Source organism: Drosophila subobscura, chromosome O, assembly GCF_008121235.1.
Source record: "Drosophila subobscura isolate 14011-0131.10 chromosome O, UCBerk_Dsub_1.0, whole genome shotgun sequence".
NCBI classification, from domain to species: domain Eukaryota; kingdom Metazoa; phylum Arthropoda; class Insecta; order Diptera; family Drosophilidae; genus Drosophila; species Drosophila subobscura.
Genome location: NC_048533.1, coordinates 2,657,547 through 2,668,739, shown reverse-complemented (window position 1 = coordinate 2,668,739; position 11,193 = coordinate 2,657,547). Strand labels below are relative to the sequence as shown.

At 46.0% G+C, this 11,193-nt stretch overlaps 2 protein-coding genes across 4 annotated transcripts; one reads left to right on the top strand and one right to left on the bottom strand.

Annotated features, from left to right (window-relative positions):
* The first annotated feature begins 895 nt into the window (after positions 1-895).
* LOC117898383 (glycine receptor subunit alpha-4) lies at positions 896-3,110 on the top strand. 2 transcript variants are annotated; one of them, XM_034807738.1, is made up of 6 exons: positions 896-1,331; positions 1,426-1,609; positions 1,681-1,990; positions 2,141-2,275; positions 2,353-2,714; positions 2,782-3,110. In XM_034807738.1, exons 1-6 carry the CDS (start codon positions 1,219-1,221, stop codon positions 2,929-2,931), a joined length of 1,254 nt encoding a protein of 417 aa, XP_034663629.1. In that variant the 5' UTR covers positions 896-1,218; the 3' UTR covers positions 2,932-3,110. The 2 variants fall into 2 exon arrangements, with proteins under 2 accessions (XP_034663629.1, XP_034663628.1); XM_034807737.1 differs by having other exon boundaries at positions 903-1,331; positions 2,335-2,714.
* Positions 3,111-3,213: 103 nt separating this feature from the next.
* Positions 3,214-10,883, bottom strand: LOC117898379 (myotubularin-related protein 13). 2 transcript variants are annotated; one of them, XM_034807723.1, is made up of 11 exons: positions 10,655-10,882; positions 10,137-10,262; positions 9,954-10,057; positions 9,551-9,868; positions 8,523-9,488; positions 7,444-8,453; positions 5,800-7,379; positions 4,127-5,720; positions 3,939-4,063; positions 3,790-3,872; positions 3,214-3,737 (listed from the first exon to the last, which is right to left on the bottom strand). In XM_034807723.1, exons 2-11 carry the CDS (start codon positions 10,189-10,191, stop codon positions 3,645-3,647), a joined length of 5,928 nt encoding a protein of 1,975 aa, XP_034663614.1. In that variant the 5' UTR covers positions 10,192-10,262; positions 10,655-10,882; the 3' UTR covers positions 3,214-3,644. The 2 variants fall into 2 exon arrangements, with proteins under 2 accessions (XP_034663614.1, XP_034663613.1); XM_034807722.1 differs by having other exon boundaries at positions 7,444-9,488; positions 10,655-10,883.
* Positions 10,884-11,193: the final 310 nt, after the last annotated feature.

Genomic DNA, 11,193 nt, shown 5'->3' with positions numbered 1-11,193 from the left:
AATGGCGGGGAGTAGATTTTCAACTGGATGAAAAAATAACCTTGTTTGCCAACTGGATGCAAAATTTGGTGGCTCTAGCTGTTATGGTCTCTGAGATCCAGGCGCTCGTAAGGACGGACAGACAGGCCTATATCGACTCGACTATTGATGCTAATCAAGAATATATACACTTTGTGGGGTCGAAAACGTTTCCTTCTCTGCATTACATACATCCACTTTGTGAACAAATAAGTACAATATACCCTATTAACTCTTCCAGTACCAGGTATAACAAGTTGGATTTTGTCGAGTGTGTAATCTATAATTCGTTAAGATGGACTTCTAGCAGATTGACTTGTTATTGCATTGATTGGATCCTGAGATTTCCAAAAGTTTCTCAATTCTAGGCAATACATGAGGTGTACTAAATGTTGCTTATTTCGTGCCAATGTTGGGGAACAATGCTGTTCATTTTTCGCAGTATGTTGCTGGCCCATAGAAATGATGTTGCCAACGGTAAAATACATAAGAGAAAAACTCCTCGATTAACGAGGGGGGGGCATTTGAAAAACATTCGTATGGGAATTTGGATCCTCTATATTATTGAATATAATTAATTAAAATATCCCGAATTTTGATAATATACCCTTAAATGTTACTGCAATTGATGAAACAGCTGTTGGCGCAACCATCGATGGCTCTGAGGAAAATATCGATGTGTTTTTGTGTGTCGACAGCCGATAGAGCAAGGTGGCAGCGATAGTTGGCGGCTCATTTGATTTGCAGAAAGTCTTTCAAATTGCGCAATTACGTAGAGCATAAACTTTGATGTTGCATTATATCTGTTAATACTATTTTGCATATTTAAATGAAGTCCCCTGTCGTATGTCTGTCACACCGTTTACGCATAATTGTTCTGCCTGCTTTCGCAGACCGGGGTCAGTTGTCAAATTGAAAAGTTGTGTGTGAGGAATGCCAATGAAAACGAATGAAACCTTAGAAATTAATTTATCACACTTTGCAGTGCCTCACAATCGTGTAAATAACTTGGTTTTGCTACACAAAAGAACCAAACCGAAGAAATTCACAGCATTTATTGCATAATGCGATCAAGTTAAATTTCATAAATTCGGAAAATTCGAAAAATGACATGGACTGCAGAGCAATGTGTCGTGAAACACTACATCGTACTCGTACTCGTATCACAATTAAAATTCAAAGTTAAGTTTTGTGTTCATAATGCAACAAATTATTAATCAATTGGGAAAATACAAATGCCTTATGGCAGTAGCAATCATTTTGCATATAGTCGAGAAATCGATTTTGCTGTGCAATTGTGTTCATGGTTTCAGGTAAATACCCAACGTAATGGCATGAAATGGATGCACTTTTCATTAAAAGTTCTACAAGGTTGTCTGTCTCCATTACATTTTATTCTCCTGATAGGAACAACACGGAGAGCGCAGAGCTGGTTTCCCATTACGAATCGAGTTTATCGCTGCCCGACATATTGCCCATACCGTCGAAAACATACGATAAGAACCGTGCCCCCAAACTTTTGGGCCAGCCAACGGTCGTTTACTTCCACGTTACCGTACTCTCCCTGGATTCAATTAACGAGGAATCAATGGTATGTTAAGCCCCTTTCCTTTCCATACTTGCCATTTATGTTCGATTTCTGATGATCTCTTATTTCTGTAGACCTACGTGACGGACATATTTCTTGCACAAAGCTGGCGCGATCCTCGACTACGGCTGCCCGAGAACATGAGCGAACAGTATCGTATACTGGATGTGGATTGGCTGCACAGTATTTGGCGGCCCGATTGCTTCTTTAAGAATGCCAAAAAGGTTACTTTCCATGAAATGAGCATACCGAATCACTATCTTTGGTTATATCACGACAAAACGTTGCTCTACATGTCGAAGCTAACGTTGGTTCTGTCCTGCGCCATGAAATTCGAGTCCTATCCGCATGACACACAAATCTGTTCCATGATGATCGAGAGTTGTAGGTGGAAATATGTTTAATAGTGAATAAGAATTATTCTTTTGTTGCTATTTATGCTCTAAACTTTACTCTTGCCTCTTATTCGATATGTATGTACTCGTACAAATTGTTATTGATAATTGATAATTTTAATTGAGTTTTCAATGACAGTATCCCATACAGTGGAGGACTTGGTCTTTATTTGGAATATGACCGATCCACTTGTGGTCAATGCAGAGATAGAGCTGCCTCAATTGGACATTTCCAACAACTACACGACGGATTGCACCATAGAGTACTCAACCGGTAAGCAGAAGGGTTTTCATTTAATGATTAGTGCCCGTACATATGTACCTTCCTCTTAGGCAACTTCACCTGCCTAGCCATTGTGTTCAATTTGAGACGACGATTGGGCTACCATTTATTCCATACATATATACCCTCTGCCCTTATTGTGGTCATGTCATGGATATCCTTTTGGATTAAGCCGGAAGCCATACCGGCCAGAGTCACCCTCGGTGTAACCTCCTTGCTCACATTGGCCACACAGAACACACAATCCCAACAGTCGCTGCCGCCCGTGTCGTATGTCAAGGCGATAGATGTATGGATGTCATCCTGCTCAGTGTTTGTGTTTCTCTCACTGATGGAGTTTGCTGTAGTGAACAATTACATGGGCCCCGTGGCCACCAAGGCCATGAAAGGATACTCGGATGAGAATATCACTGATATGGATGATCTAAAGGTGAGTTTTTCTAATACATTGTGAGCAAAGTATTTTTAAAGAAAGTTTCGATGTTTCAATGTTACAGCATCACCATCGTGAATCGATAATTGAGCCTCAATATGACACATTCTGCCATGGCCATGCTACAGCCATTTATATAGATAAATTCTCGCGCTTTTTCTTCCCATTTTCGTTCTTTATACTCAACATTGTCTACTGGACAACGTTCCTATGATGGATGCTGAATGGATGAATGAAGAGATACGAAATAAATACCATACCAAGCGCATTTGTTTCTAAATGTATATATATATATCGTATCGTATCGTTTAGGCCACAAATAATTGCATTAAAAATATGTATTATATATTGATTTACTATATGGTAATAAATAAAGCAAAGCGTTTAATCATACAAAGGTTTAGTTTATGTTTAATTTAATGGAAGCAATTCAGAAATCTCAATTCATTTCAATTGCGCAACAAAGGTGGAATATTCTTTGGTAATTTTTCTATATCCCTATATGTGTATGTAGATTTATATTTATGCATATAGCTATAGCTATATATACATATACATATATATCAAAAATGTATATAAAAATTGTTGCTGGGTTGGCGTTTTTCCGTTTTTATCGTTAGTTATCATCATATTTTGTTGTTTAATCACATAACTTTGTAGGTTCCTTCACGTATTCACATTTCGCAAAGGCTATAGATCTTGTTGCTTGGCCAAACACTTGTGTGTGTAATGAATATGAACGAAGAAAATGCTAAGGTATGCCGAATTTGCTTCTTTATGATATGAACAACAGAGCCAAAGAAGGAAGTTGCATACGTCGCACATGAACTGGAATACCTGGATTATCCTATAACAAAATGAAAGATTCAGCACACAACAAAACGGCAATCCAGATAGACATCCGCATCGGATTTGCTTCTCCTTTTTTTATTGCAGACATGCCTGCAACTTTTCTATCCATTCTTGGGCCAGATTTGCATTGACGGCATAGAAATTGTAGGTGCGTTTTGATGTTTTCAACTGAAAATGGAATGTGAATGGGGGTACGAATTGTAAATAGTACGAATGTTACATCAAAGAATCCTTTTTCGTCCACGCCCTTTGCGCCGATTTGTGTTGGTTGTGCCGCAGTTACCGACTGCACCTCCGCCAATTCTGCAATGCAATACATCCAATCGTTTATACGAATAAAATAAATATTACACTTTGTTCCTCTTTTACCAATAATTCCCTTGGGAGCAGTATCCTCTGACGTGTCATAGTAGCGCAGTTGATGTTTAATCGAGTCGAGGACGAACCAGCGCTGCTTCCATCCCTTGAGCAGTGCCCCACGCTTGTAGAGATGACTGAAGGGATATCGAATTAAAGGATTAAAGTGAAAGGAGCAAAGCACAATTCATAATACTAACCCCTCGTGCGTGCGATTTTCAGCCACGTTACTACTGAATTGATTGTAAAAGTGATGACTGGATGTCCTAGCTGTGGTGGCAGCACTTGAGGCAATACTGGCCGTGTCTCCCTGAGACATATTTACATTCGGCGCACCGACAGCCCCATCGATGGCCTTGTACTTTGTGCAATTCTTCATCGACAGCTCCGTGCACTTTTCATGATACGAGTTGCCACAATCCATGCAACGATATCCAACGGGCCCCCAAAGCAGCTTTGTGCAGTGATTGCAATTTGTGGGCGTCGTATACGGATGCTTCTCAAAGCGATGCGGATGAAAGTATTTATCTTGATAGCCCGCCAGTCGACCTTTCATTATGATTTCCAGTGTGGACCGTTTATGCTGATGCGTCTGGACAAAAATACTGCCGAGCGACGCATTATGGGGTATCGGCTCTATTTTCGGAACAACCAGATTGTTCCAGACCTGTAGCCACTTTTGTGGCAGGTGTCCACGTTCCGTCTCCGCGTGCTTGACCTCGCTGAGCAGGCAGACATAGGCGTTGGGATTGCACTTTTCCATGTTGTCGTAGCCGGCAGTAATAACCATACGCTTGCCCCTCATTTCGGACAGATCTATTTCATCATCCACGGTGGTGACTTCCAGATCGTATGGTGGTCCCTGGGCCAGTTCCTCATTGGTGTAGTAGCTCCAGAGGTCTAGGGCAGCCACGTTGTTTTGCGGACGCAGCGTCATCTCCTTGTCGGGCGAATAGAGAAAGTTGTAGAAAATGGGCGTCTTGTTGTGCTGCCTCTCTATGTAGTCAAAGATGGAATGGCCAATGCGATTCAGTTGCGTGGGAGTTCGTGGGCTTCGTAAGTCGAGAGGGTACACATTGCACTCGTCATCTGAGCCATTCGACGCGATGCCACTCACGCCAAATATGTTCTTTGCATTCAGAGATCCTCGCTTGTCCTCCATGGCGGCTATACCCGAGTCCGACCGTTCCAATTCGCAGTCGAAGAGAAACGTTCGAAACCGACACGACACCACATGATACGCCAAGAATCTCAGATAGAAATCATTGAACTCAAATGCCATGGGAAACTGTCGCTGCAGCTGATGAACCACGTCAAGAAATTGTAGAAATGTCGGAGCAAAGGCAATGTTTGTGTTCGCGTGCGAGGGTTTCAGATTGCTGCGATGCGCAAACCGATGGCCAAAGGCCAGCCACTCCTTCTCCACCAGCACGCGAAAGCCGTCAAGAGTGCGGTAGTACGGATCCAGGCAGAGCTGTGCTATCGATGACAGCTGAGCGGTCACATCGGAGCCATCCTCCAGAGACAGCATAACACTGCTCTCCTGCAGGTCGATGAGATCCACAACAGCGCCAGACAACTGCATTAGCGAGGAGATTTGCTGCAGCCAATCGGACTGCTCCACCATTTTGGCAAAGCTCTGGCCATCGGCATCGCTGGCATTATGCGAGGGCATGCAGGCCCGTATAAGTTTTTTAAATGCCGGCCTCGATTGCCTAATGTCTGGATAGTCCACGGGAATAAAGTCTGCACAGTAGTCCACGTTCAGATTCGATTTGGCTTGTGATTTTTCACCTACGAAACAAAGAACAAAGAAAAGTGCGTCACATTTGTGTGTAAGCCTTCCTCTAAGGCTCGCAAGGATCTTACTCACCCAGAGCATACAGACGCATCTTGCGGAAGGCATTCGCGGATGTATTGGCCGAGTTTCCCTTCATTGTCCCACTCTTGGTTGCCCCACTTGACTTGCTGCCATTGCTAGAATCGAGGTTGTTTTTGTGCTTGCGCGGCAGTTCCGGAGTGAGCGATGGGCGATCATCGGCAGAGCCGTGTCCGTGTCCAAGCAGCGAGCTCATCGACAGATTCATGCCCGTGTACTGGGTCAAATTCAGGGGCGCCAGCTTCGGCATCGTATTGATTAGAGCCAAGAAATACTTGTCCTGCTCGGGGAAGTGTGTTACATCGTGATGGATATTGGCATTCCCCCCGGTGGTGTTCTTGAGCATTCCGATGACTGACTTGCTGTTGGGCTGGCCACCACGGATGAGCAGTGCTCCATTCTCGTGCCGCCAGGTGGGCAGCGGTATGCGCTGGCCCTTAAAGTAGCGCCCCAGGTGTATAATGGCTGCATCGCTGCACTGCACAGGCGAAACAATGATGGCTGGGTACGAGCGACAGGTGGCATAGCTGGCATTGGCATTGCTGATCCGGAATCCACGCTGGGACTCTGCATCGAAGCCGAGTCGCTTCCAATCCAACACATAGCTCCGCTCTCGCATGCGTTCCATGTCCTTTGTGGTCAACAGTCGAGGCAATGCATTATTCTGGGACTCGAATTCGTCCCCATCCTCCAGCTCATCGTCAATCGATTGGGTTTCCACGGCGTCTGCACCACCGGCCAGCTCATAGTCTGTCACCAGCTTCCGCTTGGTCTGCTGCTTCTGCTTGAACCCAGCCTTTTTGGCCGTGCGCAGCAGAGTTTTCTTAGCGAATCCCTTAAGCGTGGAGTATTTCTCCTTTGTTTTCAGTGGGGCGACACCTTGCAGCATAGTGCCATACGACTGAAAGGCAAAGTACTCGAATTCGTCGAATGGATGCCGAGCCTTGCTTAATATTTTTCGAAAATTCTCAATCTGCTCTGGCGTCACCTCCGTATCGAAAGCCACCTTCAGGAGCTGAAAGGTACTGGAGCGAAGCTGCAGGCCCTCCGGCAACGTCTGATCAAGGTGTGCCAAGTACAGCACTGATATCTTTTTCTCCTTCAGCAGAGAGGAAATGGGAAAGGAGCGAACGATGGTCTGTTCGCAGAAGAGGGGATCGCAGGGCGAACCTTTGAAGACAACACGATAGTTGGTGAGGAACAGAGCTCCTTCGGCGGGTATCAGGCATTGCGTATCATCCTCGCGTCCATCTGGTATCAGAAAGCAGCGCAAATGGTCGGTCACCAGCTCCTCGCCTGGCAACAGGCAGGGTGTTTGAATCTTGGGCTTCTGGACATGCGGGTGTCGTTTGGCCTCCAAATAAACCGGCTCTAGGGACTCTATATGCATGTGCACCACCCCCGGCACCATGTCGTGCAGGTTGCGTATGTGCTCTGATGTGACGCCACCCTCTGTGCAGACGCAGTCAATGAAGCGTGAAATTGTTTTCCCAACCGTGACACCTATTTCCAGGGCATCGTTCTCCTCGAAGCCTTCGTCGGAATGTTCGCTCAGACTATGGGAGCCCAAAATACTGCCAAAAACAGTCGAATATTATTAAGATAGATAAAATAGCGGACACATTTATGGACACCCACCTGTTGGAAACACTCTGATTTTCCTCCAAACGAAAGGCTGGCTTCGGCTTGCTGGCTGCATCCACATTGACGTCGAGTGGAATCAGAAGTGAGACCATTCGGTTGGCAAAATGTATTGCCTGGCTGTACAAAGTGGACTCCTCGGACTTGGCCAGTTCGGCCTTTTTTTCCTCCTCGATGGTGGGGCTCTTCCGCAGTTGTTCTGCTGTTATCTCCAGCGCTGTGGGCTCCTCCAGCGGCACCTCGTCCAGTACACAGTTTGCCTCCTTGTGGTGTTCGTTCTGGCGACGCTGCAGCAGATACAGTGCCTTGATTTGGCCCTGTACATCCTGGTAGAATGTAGATTCCCAGAACTGAAGATTCTTCCATATTCCATGATCCTGTATCTCGGTATACGCAAACTGCACCACTCCCGTGGAAAGTTTTCTACAGAAAATCGTAGACATTGGCAGCAGAGCCGCTGCCACGGTATACTCATCCACGCCAGATGAATTTTGCAACGCCTTGTTCATGAATCTCAGCACCAGCTCAAACTGCTGATGGTCCAGGATCGCTTTGTTCCCATGCACGTATCCAAAGAGCTCCCTACAGAGGATCAACCTTGCGTCTCGATGCTTGAGCGTGCGCATAACGGCGGGCAGCAGTTTGCGTGCATCTGCAATCCGATTCTCAAAGATGTAAGACACACACGTGCGCAGCACCTCCAGTCGACGGGCCGAGTTTTGCACATTTGGACGCACATCCAAAGCCTCGGGAAGCCTTGGTCCCATGGGAATGATCCGGTGTTGATTTCGCGTCACGTGGAAGCGCGGTGCCCCGCCATTCTTTCGAATGCCTTCCTGAATAATCAGCTCTACCTTTTCCACACTGATGCGCGGGAAAGAGGGCTGATGTATGCGCTGAAAGGCTCCCTCCGGTGGACGCAAAACCTTCTGGGCATAATTGCTATGCGCAAAGGAGCTTTCATTATCGAAGAGAGTGCGTCCCAATTCCTGGATATGTGGTATTATCTGCAACACAAATGTAGTTAAGGGTGGATTTAGTATGCTCTTAGTATTGGGGCCGGGCCCTCTACTCACGAGATTCCGATTCTGAGCTTCCAGTTTGAGCAGCTCGTTCATAGAGCTGTAGAGTTCATCCCATGCATCCGAGGCACGCCAAGGAGGTCCTCGCTCATTGACGAACGTCGTGAAAAACATGCTATCCAAGACGCGAAACAAAAACTCGCTCTCTATCAGATCGCGAGCGCCGAGAAAACCAGCCTTGTGGAAGGTGATGACGGTCTTCGGATGGATCCGAATTATGGTCAGGCAAGAGCGATAGCCCTGCAGCAGCTGGGCAAAGAGCCGCATGAAAATGGCACGAAGTTCCTTGTCAATCTGGGCATCTGTCTTGGCCAGTGCAGCCGGGCGCTCTTGGGTGGGAAACGCGAGATCTGCCTGCGCAAGGTTCGGGAAGAGTATCATACTGAGCAGATTCTGCGTCTGCTCCCACAGAGGTGATGGCAGAATGGGGACCGGGGGTGTAAGGGCCTCCGGAATGGTGACGAGACCGCCATCCAAATCTACGACAATGACATCCAGGAGATCCGTAATTTCAGTTTGCAGCGAGCTGTGTATTCCCATAATGAAGGGCGTGGGAGTGGACAGTACTTCGGTGAGAGGTGCCGGCAGTATGGGTATGTAGACATGCGTATATCGAAACGGGTACATCAGAGCCACCAAAGCCTTGCAGCTCTCCGTCAAGTGCCAGTAGCATTTCGAGAGGAAAAGGATTTTGTTTTCCGTCATCACTGCGCAGAGGAGTATGAGGACGTTCTTAATTCCCAGTTGCTTAAAAAGGAAATGCACACCACTGCCGGTTGTGGGCAGCGAGGAACTTTGCGGTGGCTGAAGCGATTGCTTGTCCCCAGCTCCAATCGAAAACCTGACCTGCGGCCCTCCCGCGGGGGGCACTTGAATGCAGCCAAGGATGTTTCCTATCAGTGTCTCCATGGCATATGACAAGTTCTCGATGTACACCGTGTACATCGTCCCCAGGCAATTCTGCAACCGAAAATAGGTTCAAGTTAGGGGCAGGCTTACCAGACTTATAGCCTTTTCCTTACCTTAAAGGTCTCGGCACAGTCCAGGCGTGATATCAGCACCAAACACTTTGGCGCATACATGACGCTGTGGTGTGTATTTTGAGATGTCGCTTCAGCGATACCCGATTCCAGCGAGGCTACCGCGCCCAGCAGCCTGCTGCTACCTCCTATGGTCTCGTCCTCATCGTCCACGCTTCTCGTCTGTGTGATGGCCAGCGTCTCGTGGAAGCTCAGGCACGCACAGTAATGCTTATTGGCATCGATGTCCGTGAGAACAGAAATGAAAAATTTGGGCTCTTGTTTTTCATACGATAAATTCCATCCCAGGGGCTGGCAGAACTGTTGCAAACAGATAAAATGTATGCAAACGGAACAGTATGTATCACTATTTGTGTGTATGCGAAACGAAAGAAGGAAGACGCACCCATTCAATTCCGTCGATAAACGGCGTGTCGGGCCAATCTTTCTCTGGAAAGCGTTGAACAATTTTTCCGCATATTGGCTGCCCACACACATTGCTCGCAGTCTCTGCAAAGAAAACATGTAGTACATTTTATAGTACATTCCAACTGCAATGCAATGCAATTCATGTGTACACTTTACTTACTCTCTTTATCGCTGTCGTAGCCAACAATTACAAAGTAATCAGCAAGCCGGGACATCTTGAAAAGCACATTGCCGGTCCACACTAACCCACCTGCTATTTATTCCTCTTGAACGCAGTTGATCGAACCTATGGAGTGCATCATTAAAGCAAGTAAAAGCAAATGTTTTATGTTGTTTTCACATAATCAGATGCTTGGGGCACACACATACACAATACTCATAGAGCGAGCGCCGACTTCAATTTTGCATCACATCACCAAATCAACATTCAAATTCAATAAACGAAGCACGTAGCTCTCTTCTCAGTTTTGGCATAAATTATACCCAACATCGACTGAGCAAATTGTTATTGTCGTCGACCTAAGGCATTTTTCAGACAGAGTCTTCACTGGTTTGATATTCCACTTCTTTTAACCACACCCCGCCACGCAAAAGAAGTGCTACATGCTATATGGTATAGTGCAGGTGCAGATGCAGATGCAAGAGATAAAAAAACAAAACGCAGATTTGTTAACGCACGTGCTGGAGGCTGCTGCATCTGCTGCAAATCACCGCAGCGCATCCAGTTGAAATATTATTAACTTTTACTAAATTAATAAATTAAGGACAGATAGATGCAAGCAATACACAATAATTTAATGTTTTCCAGTACTGGTTGAATCAGCTGGTGCAAAATACCAACTTACCAAGTCGGTATTTTTATTTTCGATAACTACCTATTGATCGCCTGCGTGCTCATCACTAGAATAGCCGCCAAAAACTGTTCTGTCTTATTTGTTCAAGCTTCTGTATATCTTTACCAACAGCAGGCAACCCATTAGAAGCAAAGGCCACCATTGCAGTCCGCCCACGGAATTGGCCGAGCTGTTCGAAAAGTAGGTGGCATTTTCAAAATCATCAAATGACGTACTACTCTCCCACGCTTGTTTGCGGTTAAAATCATAAACTGCATAATTCAGGACCGAAAAGTGTGCATAGCCACGGAAACCAGGACCCTTACAGTGGGCAACAAGATCCTCAGTGAATCGCAAGCGATATGGCACGCAGCCCAAATAATT